This window comes from Ambystoma mexicanum, chromosome 6p (genome assembly GCF_040938575.1).
Source record: "Ambystoma mexicanum isolate Mex_15411 chromosome 6p, UKY_AmexF1_1, whole genome shotgun sequence".
NCBI lineage: Eukaryota > Metazoa > Chordata > Amphibia > Caudata > Ambystomatidae > Ambystoma > Ambystoma mexicanum.
In genome coordinates this window covers 420,347,332-420,369,844 of record NC_090935.1, presented here as the reverse complement: position 1 = coordinate 420,369,844, position 22,513 = coordinate 420,347,332, and the positions used below count along the sequence as shown (strand labels likewise).

Sequence of the window (22,513 nt, the reverse complement as noted above, 5' to 3'; positions counted from 1 at the left end):
CTGAAAGTATTAGTGAGGATGATTGTGAAGTCTCAAGGATGGAGGATGAAGAGCAAATTCACTGAAGTGGGGTGACTTGGTAAGAAAGCAATTTCAAGAGATGAATTGCGTGAAGGATGAGGTTTTAAGGCAAGCCAAGGAGTATTATGTCAAGGGTTGGCCATCAGAGGGCTTTTAGAGGTGACCTAAGCTCAATGAGAAAAATTGCTGATGAGATTTGTGTTCAAGGTGATAGCGTTGTGAGGGTTGTGGTGTTGATTCCTCCCAAGTCATTGAGAGCAAGAACAATCGGAGTTGTGCATGAATGCCATCTGGGTATTTCGGCTACCAAGAGAATAAGGCCAGATTTCTGATGGCCGAGTATGGTCTCAGAGATAGAAAAAGCTGTGAGATTATGCATTCAGTCCCAAAATAGTGACAAGGGCCTTTCCACTGGAGTCATAGGACTCTTGTAGTTTTGCCGGGCCATGTAAAAAAATATCTATAGATATAGCATGTCCTTTCCAACTGTTGCCAGAGGATGCAAATATTTGATGTGCGTGATGGACCTTTGCTCACAGTGGTCTGTTCAACCCATGAGGGAGTTGAATACTATGAATGTGAAGACCCTTTCTGAGAAACAATTTGCGAATTAAGGTGCTCCAGAGAAAATGATCAGATAACGGAGTACAGTTTGAATCGTGATACATGGGAGGGAATTTTTGTGTGAACATAATGTGGAACATGTGTGTACATCCTTGTATCACCCCAATCTAATGGTATGATCTAAGGATTTAACAGGAGATTGAAGGTGTTGGTCCAGAGGTGTGTGCAGAATAACTGGAGCTTCAAGAGAGCTGATAACATTTCTTGTTTTACCAAACTACTTCCCACAGTGTAACAGAGGTATCTCCTTTCCAATTAATGTGGGTAAGTTTGCCCTACATTCGGATGAGTCCTGGATGGGTGAGGGATAAAGGGAGACTATGCAATGGGATGAAGAAATGCAAAGGAGTTGAGAGAGTAGGAGTTAAACCGGGTGAACAGAAGAAGTATACTTACTATACAAGGTGCCAAAATACTTTGTATAAAAAATGGAGAGGTTTTCAAGTCCCAAAAGAGAGCGAGTGTAGGGGTTTGTGTGTGTGTATTTGGAAAACTGGGAAAGATGTTATATGAATAGGAGTATATCTAGTTAGGATGGAAGGAGTGCGTGGGATGAAAGGAATGTGTGGTTCATGGCAAGAGTTTGTGGACGATTTGAGAGAGCGAGCAGAAGCACATTCCTGTTGAGGAGTATCACGTACAAACTAATGGCAGGGAGGGTGTACAAGAGGAAGTGAGTGAGGAACAGGGGTCACAAGCCAGAGGAAGATCAAGATCCCTATTGAGGGGTCCGGCCTGTGAAGTTTAAAGATTATGTAATACACTAAAGTTCGGTTTTTAATATAAAAGAGGAAGATGTCACATCTTTGGCTCACGTTGTTCGTTTGGAGTATGACCGTTGGAAAGAGGCTCCTGCTCTGTTCGCCTCAGCCGCCTCTCCCCCTTTGCTCCATGTCAGTTAATAAAACTTGTAATTAATGACCTTCTCTGACCATTATTCATCCCCACAGAGACTCCAATGACAAATGATGTTGCAAGAAGGGCTGCAGTATGGAGCCAGCTTTTGTAGATGGTGTTTTACACAGGTGGTCTGTGTCTTGTAATGAGAGCTTGGCACGAGCGAAGAAACGTCGAAGTCTCACAGTGCCTTTGATGAGCACTCGGGCCTATGAAGTCTATGGTCTACACTGGAACCTCAGCTCACACCTGATAGTTATTCAGCATGGTTTCTCTGATGGTCTGGTTGGTGTGCTATAGTTTAGCGTTTCACCTCCTCCCAGTAATTTGATGCCTCCAGCGTAATTCCTGGTTTTGATGTCCTCCCTGTTTGTTTCCCTCGTGACCAGGGAGCAGTATTTCATTATTGCTTATTTTTCTTTCTATGCAGGTGCTAGCACTTTTGGCTAGATTGTTTTTGCCGTCCTTGACCAGATCTCTGCGCTCAGACCACTGCCACCCCCATCCACGAGGGGTGGGAGAAGGGAGGAGGAAGTGAGGCCACTAAGGGTCTGCACTATGGTGCATGGTGGGGACAGGAAGGGCTCATCACCTCTGAATCTGTGGTGTGCATGGGAGATCATTGCAAGAGGGTGGAGCGAGTGGCCTGGTCAGGAAGAAGTTCTTTCAACATTTACTTTGATCTCGTGCTTAATCTTCACTCTTCATCGGTGCCGGATCGGATTCTGCAGCTCCCAGTATTAAACGTGTGAGGAGTGTCTGCAATGATTGACTGCTTTTTTAACATTTGTTCTTCTCTCAACCTCTGCCAAGGCTCGGAATGTCACCTGCCTGTGGGGCTTGCATACCAGGCAGAGCGACTCCAATCTGAAGTAACTATTTTTCTACTCAGATGTCTCCTGCTTTAATGTAAAGCTGCAAACACATTACCCTATTGTTCGCAACATGAAGATATCAGTTGTTGCCCTGTGTGGCTAAATGTCTGTAACTTAGTACTTCTGAAAATCAAGCAAAAGAACATTGCAGTGGGAGGAGCTAATGAAGGGATGTAGTGGGGTTTAAGATACTAATACTACGTCCATGGTCGTGGGTTGGCACATAACCACACAACACAAACCGACTGTGTCCCTCCTCGTGTGGAACTTCCCACCTAGCTTCAGTTCGTATGCCAATATCTTTGACTTACAGCGTCATCTAATAGCCAAAGCTAGAAATGGAAATGTGGAATCGCTGTGCAGCATGCCTGTGACTTGTACTGTTGAGTGTTGGCACATGAGGTGCCAATATTATCTTTAATGCTTTTTGAAAAACCACTGGAGGTTGATTGACTAGTGCATGCATTCATAGAAATATTGTTGATGGGGAAGTAATTTGTTCTTAGCGCTTTCGAAATATTGAGTTTGTACTTTAGTAATTCTAATTTTGTCTACTTTTTATATCGATTTAACAGTTCTGAACTGTTTTGGTTTCAGGACTATGGCAATGGATATGAAAACTGTCCAGCACTCCCGTATGCAAACCTTGCTGAATATGTTCAGGATTTCTTAAATCACCTCACAGAACAACCTGGTACCTTTGAAGTGGAAATCACCCAATTTACAGATCTCCTTAATATTTGGGTTGTAACAGAAGAGGCATTGCAGGAGCTTGTTGAACTGCTATACCAACAGGTACAGTACATCATTTATGAAATGGCATAAAAGCTGCTAACCAAGGCAATGTCTTGCAGAACTACTGTACTTCAGTACAATGATACTTGTTAAGTTCTTACTTCAACCTACCTCAGTACGAGAAGTGAGTATATGCTAGACGTGCTTTAAAGTATTTGGACACCTGACCACCATAGCATCGGAGAATTTAAAATCCTTTATAAAGCTGGAGATTACTGAGGGCTTTTTATCTCATGGTTGTCGCCGAGAAGAGCTCTATTAACTTGAGACCAACTGCGATTACAGGCTACTTTTGACTCCCCAGACCATCACATTCCATACAACCATATTTGTGCGACAGTAATATAAAGGGACATTAGATGGCATCTGGGAAGTGAGATGTACACTACGTTGTGTTCTACTTCCACGTTCCACAGTGGTAGCTCCTGCTTTCAATGTGATACCCATGAACTGCTTTTATTTTAATCTTAGTTTTTTGTTTCACAACATTTTATACAATTCGGAATCTGAGGCCATCGCTTGAAACAGTAAGAGGATTCCTTGCTCTGTATTTGGAGTATTTTTACTTAAAGTAGAAGTTTGGAGGTTGTAGAAATAGCCATGCACATCTGCATGCTCCGCCTGCTCCTTAGTTATAGCAAGTGAAAATGACAGTGCATATCCTTATGACTGGAAGCTTGGCCTACGCAGTAAGCAAACTCGACAGTGGCTGACAATTTTGTTCAGTGATACACTACTAGCCGGCGCCCCGTTTTACTAAACATTGCTTTGTTTGCTCAAATAAGTGTGAAAGTTAAAGTGTTTTTGAGTTGGTTGGATGTAAATATAATGGTGACGGAAATTGACTCCATAGCCAACTTGTTCTGAAAAGCTAAAGGCGTTTATTGGTGCTGACAAACACTGCCTGGGTAAAAGGCACGTCTCTACGACAATGCATGTTTTTGAGTGCCGATTTTGTGTGTGCGCACACTCACTAATTTCCCTGAAGTATCAGCAGCTAGTGTCCATCAGTTTTGATCGTTCAATCGCCTACTGAGCAGGGGCGCCGAGTACGGGGGGCTCCGGGGCCCGATCCCCTCCCCCCCCCCGCAAAATGAAGTCGGGGCTGAGCCCCCCGTGCCGGAGAGAGCTGATGCAGCATCGATGGCCCTTTCCATCGATACTGCATCACTTCTCTCCGGCCGGGTATAAAAGCGAAAATGTGCGTTTAAGCCCTCCCCTCTAGGACTCATTGGTGTATGGTCCTGGAGGGGAGGGTTTAGGCGCAGCGGTATTCAAACTGTGGGGTGCGCCCCTCTGGTGGGCCGCAGCCTCATGCCCAGGGGGGGCACGCATCCACAGTTTGCAAAAAAAAAAAAAGAGGTTAAATGACCAAAGGGTCGGGCTGTTGCTTCATTAACAAGCAGCAGCCCGATCCACGGCCCCTGCCACACATGCTTAGTGCGCCAGGGGCCGGGCCTTTGTGAGGTATCGGGATCCATTAGGAGCCTATTTATAAAGACAAAAGAAAAAGCACACACCTTCTTTTGCCTTGATGATGGTCATTGCGCCAAAAGAATGTGTGTTTTTTTGTTGTCTTCATGAATAGGCTCCTAATGGAGCCTGAGGCCCCACAAAGGCCCGGCCTCTGTCGCACTATGGGTGGTGGCAGCAGGGTCGGATTGGCCCCTGGCCAGGCTGAAATCGTCCCTGGGGAGTAAGGGCCGGTTTGAAAAAATTTTTGGGGAAAAATTCACTTTTTTCACATTTATTTTTTCATTTTTTATTCTTCAGAAACCTTTCATCCTTCTTGGGTCGATATGAGTACCAACACAGGTTTGGTGATATTGTATGCATATTTTGTTCTATAAAAAAGAGCTTAAGGGTAAGTGCTATATAATACCATATTATCATGTGGCCGTCTGTTTGGAGTCACCTCCAGCTTCTTGCTGGAGGATTTTCCTCCACCTTTGCCCTCAAACTCATAGTTGGGCGGTGTGATAATGTGGCTCCATACGGTATTACCAGTGTTGCCAGCCAGAACTCATTTACCTCAGCAATGTATTCAGTTCTCTGTTTTTTGTTCTGACGCTTAAAATGTGCGATTTGCATTACAAGCTGTGTGCCGCAGACTGCTTCCACTCTAAGCGGGGGTGAAGTTAAGACTGTGGGGACTGAGACGGCAGCACTTTTCAACCTTTTGACACGAGGGGCCTTCACTGAGTCTTGGGGTGGCATCACCTCCCACGGGATATGGTACAGTATAATTACCTCATTGCTTTCTAACACTGGTTCCTTTACATCAGCCTCTTGCTGACATAGAAGGGTTTATAGCTGTTCAGTGGGCATTCAATGGTTAAGATCTATGCTGGCCTGCCATCTTGTGATAAACGGCAGCTATTACCTTAAATTTGTCGCCATTGCAAGTCTCACTTCTCCCACAGCAACAGCAGAGCCCGCTTGCCAGTGCCTGATAATCCCAACATTCTCTGTAATTTTATGCAAAGCTGCATTTTATTTTTATAAGGTTATTTTACTCACTGAATGCTGATCAAGTGTTTTAATTCTGGACTTTATTAACTGGGTGCTTGTAATTGCACCACAAGCACTCTTTACAATCTAAACTAGAGGTGTGTTAACAATGTTGATTGTTCCAAAATGCATCTCCTAGTGGGCTGCTTTGGGTCAGGTGGCCCCCTTTAAGCTGTACACAATGATACATTGGTTGACATACTATGTGATTTGTGTATTTTATAAAGGAAACTAAGACCACTAGAACTCACCACCCCAGAAACTCCCAATCCCACCTTTGGGGGCATTCCTGTGGACATGGGAACACAGAGGAAAGAATGAATAAAAAGTATTTGCCTTCAAGATGAAGCTAGACCTTTGCAAAAGAACAGCTGGAGCTGGGCAAGCCACCTAGCAACATTAAGGTCCAGCTTTGATGAATACTTCCCTGAAGTAAATGCTGCCATAAAGGACTGGGTGATGCAGACTTTTCTGGCAGAGGAGGTGGTGCATCATCCATTTGATGCCCAGGAAGAGCTGATTGAGGTTCAGTCGGACACTACTCTGCAATCTGAATTTAGGAACATTGCAGTGGGTGAATTTTGACTGAAGGTAATCCTGGAGTATCCTACATTGGCATGGTCTGCTATACAGTCGCTCTTAACCTATGGGTCTTACTACTTGTGCGAAATAGGCTTTTCAGCATTGGCTTTTTTACTGACTCCTTCATTTTTTGAATAAGGGGTGTTTCAAATGAATGTTGAAAACCCGGAAAGTGGGAGTTTTTAAAACATGGAGACAACCATGGCTACAACATTTAGACGTGAATGCTTCCATCAGTCCCAAACATCACCTGGGTGCAGGGTGAGCCTGGGTAACTGCTTTTTAACATTGTACACTACTTTACCAGAATTTCTGGTAAACTACAATGTTAAAAGCAGTTAACACTCTTCCCCCCCAAGTCTGAAACCACACTTGATTGCATTATACTTCAGCCAGGATTGCATTATACTTCAGCAGCACATCTGATGTGTCCACTGAAAGGTTTAAGATTAAGCTACATCCCTAACTCTATCTGGTTACCCAGAGCTAACATCTTAGCAAATGTCACTTGTGGCTGGCCAATCTACAGCAGCACTATTGTAAGTTTGAATTGTTGATGTCTTACTGAACTATGGCACCACACACGTCTTGCTTGGTACTTTTTAATCGGGAAACGTCTTTACTTCTCGTTTCCCTTGAATTGGGAACTTTTTATTTTTGGTGGTGGTGGTCGTGGTGGTACTCCACCTTGCAGCTGTACCTTCTGTTTAGCAAGCATTTCATTCTCCCATCCTAGTTGTGTTGCTGGACGATTATAGAGCGGTGGGGTAGGGGCAGTGATGTCTTACTGGAATGCAACTCGAAGGCTTAAATCTCCTTCTTTCTTGACTTTAGTATATGCAGTGCAGGCTAGCCAATGTTTCCACTGTTCTGCGCTGCGCGCGCCAACACCCGCCCCCCGCGCGCCCTTGCACCAAGTTGGCGACTACATGCAAATTTGCGGTTATATAACTGCCAGTGATGTCACTTCCTGTATTTGCCCCCCACCCCCCCGGGAAATTCATAAGTCGGCTCCCCTGCTACTGAGGCTGGATGCATTGTATTTCCTCTTTCAGGGCTCCCATTGTGAGAGCGAAAAGAAACTTACCTTTACTCTCTTGCTGACAAGTCCACCCCAGTCTTTCTGAAAGATGTATTACAAAATCATTTGCTGTTCTATCTTGATGGACACATCTTTCTTCTATCTCCATCCCAGTCAACGGGAACCCGATGTGCAAATGCACACCTAGCCACAGAATTCCTGGGGGCACAATTTGTCCTTGTTTGGAATCTTGCTAGGTTATCCCTGTTAACATTACCTTAAGCATTTGGCTTAACTTTCTACTCTACCTGATTATTCACCTCCTTCACAATTATCTTCATGTAAGGTATGTGAAGATGCTTTTTCTACCATGGCTGAGTTAGAATTGCTATGAATGACCAGTTTCATGCAGCCCACATTTACCTGTAGCATACATTTTACAAGCCCCATCTAATCTAAAATCCTATTCAGATGTAGTTTGTCAGGACCAGAACATTTTCATGCAGCCATCAGGACCACTGCACTCTTCTGTGCCAGGTGCCAGAGGGATGTCATTTACAAATATAATTGGAGACGGCGATGCCATCTTCCTTGGCATTTTCCCCTTGGTCCGCTCAGGAACTTTTTTACAGGAACAAGCCACTTCACATGATTGTTTTAGCCCTGCAAGGTGTGGCTTTGTCTGTCACCTAACTGCATTTATCTGGTGTATAGGGAAAAATCTAAATGCAAAGGAGTGCAGGTCATGCACCCTAGTGTGGCAAGGTAGTGGGTAGCAAAGCTTTTATTTGTAGTTGAAGACCTCTGACTGCTATGTTGAAGTATGCATCCCTGTGATGTCAGAGTGGAAGGTTGTCTTGCAATGTTTGTGAGCTAAGAGAGTGTTCTTTGGATGTCTGTTGGATCTGGAATTGGGATGGGCCAGTGATTTATGTCCCTTCAAGTCTACACGTTTACCTATGGACTTGCTTGGTATGTTTACCTCATGTGTACTTGGAGTACCAGTGGACAATAAAGCCTACTTTACACGGATCCTTTATCCCTGTTCTGTCCCTATGGACCCACATTGGTTCCTTGGGACGAGGTCGTCTTCGTCTGAGGTGGAACCCGTGGAGTGCTGTGGCGAGCAGCCAATATTGGGACAGCCAATGCTCCCCATGATACATCCGCACCCACAAGTAAGCTCTCCAGCCGGCAGGGAGCCAGCCAAGAAGGTGCCAGCTAGGTGTAGCAGTGGCAGGAAAGGAAATTACAAAGAGACAAGGTGCTAGCCGTGCAGTGCAGCAGTTCAGCTACTAAGTGGTCAGCCGGGAGCATAAGAGAGTTGTGGAGCGGCAAGCCTGGTACATCTCGTGGGATTGCATCCAGCCCTCCTGGATGAAATGTTTCAGGACCGGTGTGGTGCTCTTGCGGGTGTTGGGAAAGATTTTCTTTGTGCAGCTGTCCCTACATAGTTCTCTCTGGAGCACCATTTTTTTGCTCTGTTTTTAATCCTTTCCTCATTTTATGAAGGGAAGTAAAGCCTTCAGCTTCACTTCTTTTGCCTTTTGCTAATTTGTTATGGAGAAACAGATCAGTACTTCAGACTATCAGTACTGGGAAACTTAGATTCTGTTTGAATTCTTATAATTTTTACATTGCACACAGCATCTTGCAATGCAGTACAACAGGGATTATCAAGAAACGCCTAATGCTTATCGTAGTATTCGGCATGGGAATGAAGCTTGCCTGATCTTCACAAGTTTGTGAATCACTTTAGATGGACTTCTAGCTAACAATGTAGCCAATATTTTATCTACATTTATCATAGACCGTAGTCTGTAAGAGCTGCACTTCATTGGGTTTTTGTCCACCTTGAGTAGCACTATGATCAGTGCTTTCCTTATGGTTTCTGGGAGTCTTTTCCAAAAGCCTCCGTATACAGTGCTGCTTGTTTGGGTATCAATATGTCTGCATACTTTCGATAAGATTCGGCTGACAGACCATCTCCCCCAGGTGTTTTGCCATTTTGTAAGTCATACATTGCCCACTGGATTTCTTCCGGATTCAGTAGTCCTGCTTTCATTAGTAGTTCCTGTATTTGTTCTGTGTCTGACCTAGCGTTTTGTTCATATGAGTTTATAGTATTCCTGGAATGTTTGATTAATCCCTTCCTTACTGTGAATCACATTGCCACAGGTGTCCCTTTAAAATCATAATTGGCTCCTAATTTCCCTGTTCACCAACCAGGCAAGAGTTTTGCCCGGTTTATCGGTCTCATCATGTTACCTTGCTTATGTATATGTTAGTCTATCTTCCCGGCCCTCTCATATAGCTCATATAGGCACTACCCCTTTATCATTAATTCCCCATTCATGCTCAAGTTCTCAGTGGACTCTCTCCAGCTCCCTAATCCTACTTTCACGTTGGCTTATTTACTTAGCCAGTGCCTGACGTGCCACACATGATGTAGATGTGCAAACACCCCATATCGCGATTTTAAAAGCCTCACATACTATTGCAGTCCTTATTGCATGATGCCCTTAGCCTCCAAGTGAGCATCGGATAAGCAACGGTGCATTGCCCGAAAGTAACGCATCTAGATAATCCATTGTTCGGAGAGCAGGCTTTAATAAGCGTGCATGAAGCCAAAGTCTATTCGACTATAGGTCACGTGCACAGCTAGGTCGAACAAATAGCCACTATATTCATGGTGTACGTTTCAAGCAATCAGTGCTCTGCCATTACGTCCAGCAACATGGTGGAGGCTCGACCTATCGCTCTGACCCCAATTCTGGATGTGCCAAGATTCTGGTGTAAAATAGAAACGCAGTCCCCCATCGAGATTATCTTTTTTTAACAAGATTTTGTTTCCGTTTTTAAACATTCACTGGACAATTATGTATCCGCATTGAGGTACAATCAATTTTGTTCACTGCTATTTTATAACATCAACATAACAGTAAAACAAGACAAATACACACTGCACTGCAACACCTTATAGGACCGTCACAAAAGCACCAGGAAAAGAACTTGTGGATGGAGGACATCACCCATATAAGTAAACCACTTCATTTTCCTCCAGCACCCCAATTGAGCCTATCCATTAAGTATATCACCCTTTGCTCTCACCTGTTGCAACATAACCGCAACAACAATGAAGTTTTTCAGAAGGTTTGGTCTACAATATAGCTTTATAGACCTGCAGCGAGGGCCGTACCGGGCGGTATGGGCCTTGAAGACCAAGTTTCGCAAGGGCCTTTAACGAGGTATGAGGGACCATAACGCCCAGTACGGCCCTCGCTGCAGGTCTATAAAGCTATTGGAACACCCTCAGTGTTCATTATAGTAGAGAAAATGAGAAATGATACATGAATGTTGCTGAAATTATGTATTTTATTCAGCCACTCCTCTAGGGTTTGGTTTCCAAGAAGGTTAAATGATATCTGTGCCATTTCCATCAAATTACAGAGTGTAGCAGTACAAAGTGCAAGCTGCAATGCTGCAGCCATTGACTTTGTTGTGCCTTTTTTACAGGGTGATGGAAAGTGATATAGCAGTGGGTGGGAGGAGTATGTAGTTAAGGAAATGTCCGGTGTGGGTATGATTTTTAAGGTAGACAAAGATTACAATAATTAAACATTTAAATATATCACATCAACATTTGCAAGGTGGGTCTGCGTAGCAATTAACGTTACGTGCAATGTACTTTTCCTGTTTTTCCCCCCTTTAGCCATTCACATACGGTGGACAAAAGAACGTGAGGAGGTGGGCTAAGGGGCCACGTTATGTTATGCCGGCGAAATATGAAAGAGGGCACATTTGCTTTCATTGTAAAAGGCATATCATCTTTTGCCACTACATCAAACACTTGCGCCGAGAATGGAAAGTCTTTTTTCCTGTCTTTATTTGTTGGGCGGGGCTACGTTAGGCACGTTGGTATTGCAGCGTGCAATTCGGAACGTTAACTCTATCCGTTCTGCTATGAGATGCAGACCAACACAAAGTTTCCGGGCTGCAATGAGCGGCGGCCTCTGCGCAGGCACAGGTAAATTAAGTTGCAGGCTGTAATCAATCTGCGGGCTATACCAGTTTGTGTAGCCCGCAGATTGACCAATCACCTTGTCCGGAACAACGTTAGGGTTTTCTAATATAGGTGAGCCCCATCCTTCACATATTTGATGAAAGGAGACCACACTCGTAAGTATCTCTGGAAGGTCCCTGACATAAGTGCTGAAACCTTTTCCTTTGCCAACACCTCACATATCTTCCCCCACCAAAAACTTTTGCCGGTTCCAGGGGATCCTTCCATTGGCACACAACCACTCATCTTGTTGCCTGGAGTAGATGGGTGATCAGGGTTGCTCTTGGACCTGATAATGGATACCGCCTGCCTCCCGGATTCCCTCCCCCTTACGACCACACATACTGGATTCCATGGAAGAGACCAGCCGGTGATCTCCTGGATACGGGATAAGACCTCTTTCCAGACAATTGTTTTCCGGTGCATGGGGAAGGGTACCTTGGGTTCAGGTTCTAGCAGACCCAAGTCTGTTAAGTCTACTGGCTCCTGGGCCAAGGGGCTCTTCTGGTCGGTCCACGGAGGGGCGATAAAGTTCATCCTTAGTGGGCAAAGGATTGTCGAGTTCCACCTCCAAGAGTCATGCCTTGGTCCATTCCGGCACGGCTACCAGCTCTGCAGCTGAGGGCACACAGCCTACCGAAGTCCCCTTTGAGGTCGCTGTGCAGGGTGATTTGACTAAATGCCAGCAGGTTGAGGGCTCTGGGCCTACTGGAGCCTTCTGAGGTTGACGCTTCTGTTTCAGGTTCCAGGGCCAAAGAGTGCCCTTCCATGTCTAAGCCAGCACGTGGAACAGGGCCTTCGCGCCCTCCTGATTGGGGCGTGACGCAAGGCCCAAAGATGGCAGACAAGCATGTGTTAGAGCCCGCCAGGCTGGCGGCCATCTTGGACTCAGATTCATGCCTTCCCGACCCATCGTCCACTGAGTGGGCCATGCAAGAAGATTACAGTTCCCTTCCCTTGGGAAGCGGTGGCGGACCTAATGGTACAGGCGTGTGGTCACTGCAGGGTTACATCTACCCCTCCCAGCCTTATGTCTACACGCCCCAGGTGGTTTGATCAGGATAGGAAGCCCAACGCCGCTGAGGGCCAGGCCCCTCGTGATCAGGCAGCTTGCAAGGACCGCTTCTTCGAGCACTTCCTCCTTCTCATGTGCTCGCCGCAGATGACGTAACTCCTAAAAAGCATTGTCAAAGATGTGAATCCCACAGGTCGTGCCGACCAGAACTCCTCCTCTGAGCCCTCCGCCGGTCCCTCTGGCAATCTTGGTACCGTTGCCTGTTCAATCCCTGGTCCAGGCCCTACTGGTGCTTCAGAACCCTCATCCTCCTGTACCACCAACGCCTCCCCCACAGCAACCGATTGATCCACAGCTATCTTCATGTGCGGATCTAGGGGCTAGGGGGGCCCTCCGACTCTGCTGATGCAGGACCCAGACTCCCCTCCGTCTGGGGAAAAAAGGGGTTGGGGTGACGCCCAGGATGAAGCGCCATTGGCCCCAGTAAACGTGTTTCATGACCGTCTACAGGGTGTTGCAGAGTTCTTGGGAGTCCCTCAGCCCGAGGAAACCCCCCAAGAGTCGGGGGTGCTAGCAGCGGTTTTGGTCAAGAGCACCACGCGCTGCTCAGGCATCCCCTTCCAGAAAGATGTACTGTAGGTGGCGATAAAGGTCTAGAAGTCCAGGGCCAATGCACAGATGAACAAGAAGTTGGACACCCACTTCAGGTTTGTGGATGGGGAGCCAGTCCTCCTCCACCCCCAGCCTCACTCTTCAGTGTTGGCAGCAGCCTCCTTGTATTTTAAACCTTAGCCTTCCTCCGCGGGGGCCACCTCCAGTTAACGCTCCACAGAGAACCAAGCCCTTGTCTCTCGGCAAGCGCTGCTACCTCCACTCTGGGCTTCATTTGCGGCATGCCAACACTGATGTGCTCCTAGCCACGGCTAACCAGAAGTTCTCCAGCATGGGGTCTGGCATGGATTCACATGCTCATGAATATTCCCCGTCGTCAGGCTGGGAATCCTCGGTAAAGAAAAAACCAGTATCAGTTTCGTTTCTGATCTGTCTTTCGTAGTAGTAACCAATCACTGGTCTCTGTGTCATACTGACCACAGCCAATGTCTGCCCTCTACCTAAGCACTGCCTCTGGCAGCCATCTTCAGATTTTTACCGCACGTTCATGTGTTGGGATCCTCGTGCTATTGCTCTCGAGCGTTAGTGCTTTTTTTTCACGTTTTTTGCTCAAAAACTTCGGTTTTTTTCGGTCAAAAGAGCCTCAAGCTCCACCGACTCTCCATCCGATCAACGGGGACCCGTGTCGGATTCGTCTGCGCCCCTCAAGGGTGAAGATTTCGTCGAGCTACGCTTTGGAGGACTCCAGAAGCTTCTCAGGCCCGGACATGGCCCAGGAGAAGGGAAGCTCGACGCCCGGAAAGCTGTTCAGGGTCTGCCCTGGATGCCAGCTGCAGAACGTCTTTAAGGAGGACGACCACTCCTTTTGTCTCTACAAGACGCACGTGGAGAAGGACTGTGCGTTTTGCGGCAATATGTCGGAGCGGACCATGAAGGACCGCCATCAACGTCTCGCCAACTGGCTGGAAGGGAAGAGCCCGTCAGGCGAGAAGAAGAGGAAGAAATCCGAGCGGTCTTCTAAGACCTTTGAGGACGCCCCGGCGACGGGGGTCCAACACAAGGCCAAGCACCGCGAGTCCGCTGGCACCGGGAGCGCCGAACGGTCGGGCTCTACGGGCGCCAGGCAGGGCGCACCCTCCCCGGCACCATCAACCACGAGCCCACGCTCTGGGTCGGGTAAGAGGAAGGGCGAGCACCCGGCAAAGCTCCTGGAGGCGCCCCGGTCGAGCTCGAAGGCCCCATCGGAGGGGGAGCGAGGCAGTGTCCCCCCCCCTCGAGGATAAGGCGGTGAGCGCACCTAAGGTGGTGAAGGCCTTAATCCATCCGCCAAGCCCTCTATCGATACTGTCGCGGCGACCCTGGCTCAGCCTGTGGAGGCTACACCAGTGGTGGCGACCTCTGGGCTCAGAGTCTCCCTGCCACCTCGGAGGGAGTCCTCTTTTGTGCCCATCGATAGGACCCCTGTGAAATCCCCGGCGGGGAAGAAAAAGGGGGGGCAGGGCGTCGTTGTAGATTCGGCTTCAACCTCGGAGGAAGAGCTGATCGAGGTCTTAAGCCACGGCCTTGGCGTGGAAGAAGACCGGCCCGTCGGGATGGATCCCGACACAGGGTGCCGACGGGGCCCCTGATCGCCCGTCGGATTCCCCTCTGCCAGCGCCGCAAGACAACTCGGCGGCCATTTTGTTGGCTATACAGTCCTTATGCTCAGAGATAAGGACGAGACTACCGTTGCCGACGGAGGAACCTCTCCCGTCGGGGGATCCTGAACCGGGACCTTCTGGCGTTCCCCCGCCCAAGAAAAGGATTCACCCTCCACCTCCTTTTCAGCCGTCGCGCACCGTCCAGCCCTCCTCCCCGTCCACCCGAGGGGATGATACGGGGACTGACACGGCAGCGACGGGTACGGACAACGAGGTATACGACGAGGATCTACCGTCGTCACCTCCCACCAGGGCTTCTCCGCCCAACGAGATTGGTTCGTTCCACTCCATGATCGCCAGGGCATCCGAGCTTTTCCAACTCTGCCCTGAGGAGAAGAAAAAGGAAGGATTCCTTTATCAACGGCGCGAGGCCAAGAGGAAGACGGTCCTCGCGGTGCCTCTACTGGACGACATTTGGGATGAGGGCCTCGCCCTCCTCAAGAACCCTTCCACTACGCCAGCTAGAAGAGACCGGTACGAGAAGAAGTACCGGGTCCCGGACGCGGCCCCCCTGTGCCTCTGGGCGCAGCCTGCCCCGGACTCCGTCGTCTCCGCGGCGGCCAGGAAGAAAGCGGGGGGGGGGGGTGCGGCCTCCACATCGACTTCCCCACCGGACGGCGAGGGAAAGAAATTGGACACTATGGGACGCAGGGTCATCTCGTCTGCAGCGACGACGATTAAAGAGGCCAACGCCTTGGCTATAGTGGCCCGCTACGACAGGGAGCTATGGTACAAACTCGCTCCCCTGCTGGACTTCCTACCGGACGACAAGAGGGCGGATGCCCTGGAGATCCTACAGGAAGGTGAGGTGGCGTCGGACCACGCCATCACTATTGCGACGGACATCGCCGACACTGGGTTTCGCCAGTTGGGCAACGGCGTGTGCCTTAGGCGGCGTGGATGGCTCAAGGCTACGGACTTCCGTCAAGACGTACAGACCAGAGTCCTGGACATGCCGTTCGATGGGAACAACCTGTTTGGGAAAACAGTGGACGATTCCCTTCAGGCCATTAAAGCGGACACTGAGACGGCCCGGGCCCTTGGGGTTCTGCAGCAACGACGGACGCCCTTTCGGAGCAGCGGAGGCAACAGCGCCTCCAAAGGTTCCAGCGGCGGTTTCTCCACCTACCGTCAAGCGGCCCGCTCGTCATCTCAGGAGGCCTACAGAGGACGAGGCAAGTCTGGCGGACCCCGCCGTCGTCGCCAAGGAGGTCAAGGCGGCAAAGCCTCGTCGAAACAGGATTGAACCGACCGTGGGGTCGGGCCCCCACCGATGCACCCCGGTGGGAGGCCGGCTGGCGAGCTTCGTCAGCGTGTGGGAGTCCATCTCCACCGACCGTTGGGTGCTGGACGCCTTAGCCCGGGGCCACGCGCTCGAGTTTCAAAGAAGGTGCCCGCGCGTCCCCCCGTGGCCAGGAAAGAGCTTCACGTCCCTCACCTTCTCCTGGAGGTAAGGGCGATGCTCAGGAAGGGCGCCATCGAACTCGTCCCAAAGAGGCTTCGGGGCTCCGGAGTTTACTCGAGATACTTCCTCGTGAAGAAGAAGACGGGAGGATGGCGCCCCATCCTAGACCTGCGACGTCTGAACAAATTCATCAAGGCGCAGAAGTTCCGGATGGTCACCCTCCAGCACGTCCTGGGTCAGCTGGAGGAAGGAGACTTCCTGTCGTCTTTGGATTTGGAGGATGCCTACTTCCATATTCGCATCCTAAAGGGGCACCGAAAATTCCTCAGGTTTGTGGTCCAAGGGCGTCACTACCAGTTCAAAGCCCTCCCCTTCGGACTACGGTCGGCACCCAGGGTATTCACCAAGTGCCTTGCACCGGTGGCGGCGCAGCTGCGCCGCGAGGGGATCCACGTCTACCCCTACCTGGACGACTGGCTCATCCGAGCCAAGACGAGGGAGCTCGCCGTGGAGCACACGGCAAGGACCGTCCAACTTCTCACAGACCTGGGATTCTCCGTGAACTACGCCAAGTCCCACCTGGTACCCGCGCAAAACGCACTGTTTCTGGGAGCGAAGCTCGACACAGTGTCCCTTCTGGCCTCCCCGTCGGAGGATAGGACCAGGTCCATCCTGGGCAAGGTACAGCGGATGTTGGCTTCTGACGCGGCCAAGGTGAGGTCCATCAAGTCCCTCCTCGGAATGATGTCTTCTTGCATCTACCTCATTCCCATGTGCAGGCTCCGGATGCGCCCGTTGCAGGAGTTCCTGGACGCGCGCTGGATCCAAACGACGGGCGGCTTCGAGGAGAGGATCACACTCGACGAGAGTTTCCGCCGAGCGGTCCGGTGGTGGGGCACCCGCGCGCATCTGACGGCGGGCATGGACTTCCGGACCCCAGACCACCAGGAGACAGTGACCACGGATGCCTCGCTGGAAGGGTGCGGAGCGCACACCGAAAATCTGCACGCGAGAGGCCTTTGGCTCCCGAGGGAGAAGTCCCTCCATATCAACGTCCTGGAGCTCCGTGCAGTGTTCTGGGCCCTCAGGTCCTTCCTTCCGTCCCTCAAGGGCAAGGTGGTGAGGATCTTCACCGACAACACCACCACCATGTTTTACATCAGGAAACAGGGCGGAACCAGGTCCCCAGCACTGTCCAAGGAGGCGCAGGACCTGTGGCATTGGGCCGTCGCCCAAAGGATGTTTCTGGTGCCGTTTCATCTGGCAGGGATAAAAAACACCATCGCCGACTCACTCAGCAGGGAGCTGCGCTCGTGCCACGAGTGGGAACTACGGCAGGATCTAGTGGATCGCCTCTTCCGACGGTGGGGCACACCCCAGATCGACCTGTTCGCGACGGCGACGAACTCCAAGTGCCGGAGGTTCGCCAGCAGGTTTCCCCAGGCGAGGAGCATGGGCGATGCTTTCTCGTTCCCCTGGGTGGGCCTGTTCCTCTACGCGTTCCCTCCTTTGCCACTGCTAATCCGGCTCGTCAACCATCTCAAGAGGTCACGGTGCAGGATGATCCTCGTCGCACCTGCGTGGCCGAGGCAGATATGGTTCCCGGACCTTCTGGACTTGTCAACGTCCACGCCAATCAAGCTGCCGGTGGACGCGGATCTACTCTCCAGGGAAGGAGGCGCCATCCTCCACCACGACCCGAAATCGCTGAACTTGCAGGCCTGGCTCCTGCAGCGCTAGAGTTTGGAGGATACGACATACCGGCCGACTGCAGAGAGGTTCTTGCAAAGGCCAGGGCGTCCTCGACTCTTAAATGCTACGGACACAAATGGAAGAGGTCCTCTGTCTGGTGCCACGCACAGAAGATTAACCCTCTACGGATTACGGCTCCCCAGGTACTGCCATACCTGCTGACGCTGGCCAAAGCTGGACTGGCACATGCGTCCATCAAGATTCATCTTGCTGCGATCTCCCGATACACCAGAACCACGGGGCGGACGTCCTTGTGGTCTCATCGTCTGGTGAAAGAGTTCATGAAGGGACTGTTCAGATCGTTCCCGCCGGTGAAGGCTCCGGCCCCGGCGTGGGAGCTCAACGTGGTGCTGACCAAGCTCATGGGACCTCCGTTCGAGCCTCTGCACTCGGCCCCGTTGAAGTTTCTGTCGTGGAAAACAGCGTTTCTTGTGGCCATCACCTCCGCACGACGGGTGCGAGAGATCCAGGCCCTTTCCTGCAAGGCCCCGTACTTGACTTTTCACGACATGAGGGTAGTGCTCAGGACGCACCCCTCCTTCATGCCCAAGGTACCGTCGGACTTCCATCTCAACGAACCCTTGGTGTTGCCTGTGTTCTTCCCGTCGCCTTCGTCGCCGGCTGAGAGGACTTTGCACTCGCTGGATGTGGCTAGAGCGCTGAAGTTCTACGTGGACCGCACAAAGTGTTTTCGGAAGACGACACAACTCTTTGTGAACTTTGGACCTGTCAATCAGGGGCAGGCTCTCTCGAAGGCTTCCATTTCCAGATGGCTCTCCGGCTGTATCATGTACTGTCATCGGTTGGCAAACCGACAGCTGCCTGGCCGTCCGAGAGCCCATTCCACCAGAGCGATCGCAGCTACCACAGCGTTCCTTTCTGGTGTGCCCCTGCTGGACATATGTAGGGCTGCTACGTGGAGGTCGACGCACACCTTCACGAAATTCTACTGCGTCGATCGGGATTCCAGGGAGGAGTCCAGGGTCGGCCAAGCAGTGCTGCGCAACCTGTTCCCCTGAGGTGAGCCTGGTGAGGAGGTAAGATGCTTAATGTTGAGTTTGATGTGATGCTTAATGTTGAGCCTTTGCCACCTCCCGTGGTTGTGCATGTGTGTACTGCTATGTATTCTTTATTCATGAGCATGTGAATCCATGCCAGACCCCATGCTGGAGAAGGAACAAGTTACTTACCTGTAACTGTTGTTCTCCCGCATGGGTCTTGCATGGATTCACATGCGAACCCTCCCGCCTACCCCTCGGCGGCTCTTCACTTGGTCATACTGCCACTTCACGTGCTTCCAAATCTGAAGATGGCTGCCAGAGGCGGTGCTTAGGTAGAGGGCAGTCATTGGCTGTGGTCAGTATGACGCAGAGACCAGTGATTGGTTACTACTACGAAAGACAGATCAGAAACGAAACTGATACTGGTTTTTTCTTTACCGAGGATTCCCAGCCTGACGACGGGGAATATTCATGAGCATGTGAATCCATGCCAGACCCATGCTGGAGAACAACAGTTACAGGTAAGTAACTTGTTCCTTGTGGTGGGATATCAGAGTTCCTACCCAACCTCCCTCTGGATAGGCAAGCCGCCTTTATAGCCGGCCTAGCGGATGCTCGGGCATTGACTCAGGACCTCATGGAGTCTTCCGTCTCCCAGCAGAGGGCTGTGCCTGGGAGTCGAGATGAGGCGGGCGGCGTGGCTGCATGCCACTAGGTTCTTCGCTGATGTGCAAGAAAAGATCCTGGTGTTTCCTTGCGCCTACATCCCGTCCCCTTTCCTCCATACTTATGGGACATTCCTCCGTCCTGTGGGACGGGACCGGAGCACTTTGTAAAAAGCATCACATTTTTTAAAAATGTGCCCTTCCTCTCTTTTTACGTGGCCGTAACCCCGCCCTTCTTAGCTCCGCCCAGCGCATCGCCCATCAGTCTTTTTCTCTGCTCGTTCGGGACTGGACGCACTTGCATCTTCGGAAGATTTTTTCCTTCCAGTTCCTCCTCTCTTGCTATGGTTTAGTTGTCGCGTGGTAGTCCGTCTATGCCGTTTCAGCTAGACTTTACAAATTGTTGTTCTGGTCAGCGACGCTTCGCTAGGGCGGATCCCCATCCTCTTTGCTTAGTGTTTGTGTCCGGACCACCGGTGGGACTCGTGCTTTTATTGCGACTCCCTTTCGGTCCGGGGGCTTCAACGTCATTTGGAGCGGTGTGGGGAGGTGTTTCAACATACTCCCCTGGCGCATTTTTAAACTTTCATCGATGAGAAAAAGAAACGCCCGGTGAGTTTTTTAGTTTTTACGGCACCCCGGCCGGGGGACTCCTTCCCGGGGTCTTCCCGGTCCGGGAGGAGCGTCAAAAGCTCTATTACAGGGGCTAGCCCTGAGGTACCTTCCAGGTCTAAGAATTGTTCCGGAAATTTCTCAGAGGGCTTCCGTAAGGGGCCTATTGACACCGGATTACATTCCGAGGCCCCTCCTGTGGGGGCTGTTTGTGGACCCAGTTCTTCTGAGGCATTGGGTATCGGATCTTGCTTCGAGGTCTCCTTGGTTGGAGCTTCCCGTAAAATCACTAGGGTACGCCCTGAGACCTCGGTTGAGGTTGTTGACACCGAACGGAAGTTTGAGGCCCCTCGTGAAGAGGCTTTTACTGGACTCTGGTCCGAGGCCCGTCATTTAGAGGCTAAGGTGACCAACAGTTCTGAGAGGCCTGTTAAGGTCTTGTCGGTGAAGTGTGTTCCTCATCGCTCCCGCTCTTGCGGAGACCCCAGATCTGTTGAGGGGGCACAGAATGAGGTTTTGGACCATAATCCCTCCATTACCGGCAGTGCCGCGGTCCTTCCTTTTGAAGGCTAGTTTGGCTGTTACTATGTCACAGAAACATTCTAGGCCACACAGTACCGGTTTGGCCGAGGTTGCTTGTGTAAAGGCTAAAATGAAGACCCCTGACCCACCTGTGGGGACCCCTGCTTCACTTCCACACGTGTCGCAGTTCTCCTCAGGTGCTGACAAAATGGTGACTGTTCCTGCCAAGACCACGGCGGCCATTTTGGATACATCCCTTACAACTACGCCATTGGCCCTAGATGTAGGGGGTGGTTTTTCAGGTGAACATCGGTTTCCTTGTGCACATCTGTTTAGTCAAGTTTATGACTGGAACGCTTGGATGCCTCTGCCGCACAATGTCTCGCTACCTGCGGCATCAGCGCCCTTGATTTATGTAGACAACAGTGGGGAAGGGCCCTCTTGGCAACCCTCTCCCTTATGCCTCGGGAATTGCTCCGCTCATGAGAGGCCTCCTCCTGTCTCAACCTAAATCATCGGCGGAGGACGCCTTTTTTGGAAAGTTTCAAAAACTGATGCGTTCTGACCCCATGAAGGAGTACTTTCGAGGCTTGTTTAGGGAGATATGTCCGCCTGCGCCGATGGTCCCAGCGGCGGTTCCTGTGCCTCAGCCGGCGCCACCCTTACCGGCTGGGCCTCCCCCAACTCTTCTGCCCCTGCCTCCGTTGTCCCCAGTGGACAAGGCTATTGTGGTGCCGGATATGACTCAACCTGATCCAACCTGTCGGACGACATACAGGGCGATCAGGACAGCGAAGACCAGCCCTGCTCTGTCAGAGCTTTTCATGACCGGGTGCTGGACATGTCTGTTGGATGTTCCAGTACCTGAGGCACCTGCTCCGCAGGCGGGCATGCTTTCGGGGGCGTTCACCTTATCTCCTTCGGAGCGTACCGGCTTGTTCTTGCAGAAGATTGTTTTGGCCGAGGTCCTTAAAGTTAGGGAAAAACCACACTCTGGACTGTTTGTCAACGAGAAGATTGACGCTCGTTATAGGTTCCATTCTTCAAAAGAGGTGACTTTAGCGCCGTGTCCGCCGCCCTCCTCTACGGTAGTGGCAGCAGCCACTTTGCAATGCAGACCTGCGTCATCCTCTTCTACGACGGCTACCCAGGTTCTGGCCAAAGAGGATAAGCTCCTCGACTCCCTTGGGAGGAAGATTTTCGCTAACTCAGCCCTGCAGCTGTGTCAAGCCAATGCAGAATTGGTGTTAGCGGGGGGCGAATATGAAAATGTTGGAGTTTGAGAAGTTTATGCCCGCTGAAAAGCTGGAAGATTTCAAAGCGGGTTTGTCAGACACCAGGGTCTTGGCACAGGATCTGCTGGAGGCTGAGGCTCATCACGTCGACACCTTGCCCCGGGGCCTTATGCTTGGTGTGGATACCTCTTGTCAGGCTTGGCTGCACGCCACCAAGTTCTCCAAGGAGGTGCAGGGTAAGGTTTTGGACCTGCCTTTCGATAGCAAGGGGCTCTTTCATTCTTCAACAGACATGGAGCTGACCAAAACTAAGGACAACACTCAGACCACCAAGTCCTTGTCTGTCCTGGTAAAACCTCCTTTCAGGGCACCAAGATCGTCGTCAAACCCTCGTCCTTCCTCTGGTTTCAGGTTTTTTTTTAGATCGGAAATCCCGCAGGGTTGACACCCCTTCGGGAAATTCCCACCGAAGGCAGCAATGGAGTTGGTTTTTCTCCCGCTCCTCAGCCGCCTCCTCGGGTTCAGGTGGTGCTGTCACTGACAAATCGGCAAAATGAAGGTTTTCTGCGCTCGCACGAGACCCCGGTGGTAGGACGCATTGTGTC

At 50.6% G+C, this 22,513-nt stretch overlaps 1 protein-coding gene across 1 annotated transcript in view; it reads left to right on the top strand.

The window, feature by feature from the left end:
• Window positions 1-22,513, top strand: part of PAIP1 (poly(A) binding protein interacting protein 1) — an 816,787-nt gene that overhangs the window by 262,372 nt on the left and 531,902 nt on the right. Inside the window, exon 3 of the mRNA XM_069627237.1 lies at window positions 3,015-3,212. Coding sequence (XP_069483338.1) covers window positions 3,015-3,212 — 198 coding nt within the window. The remainder of the gene's footprint in view (window positions 1-3,014; window positions 3,213-22,513) is intronic.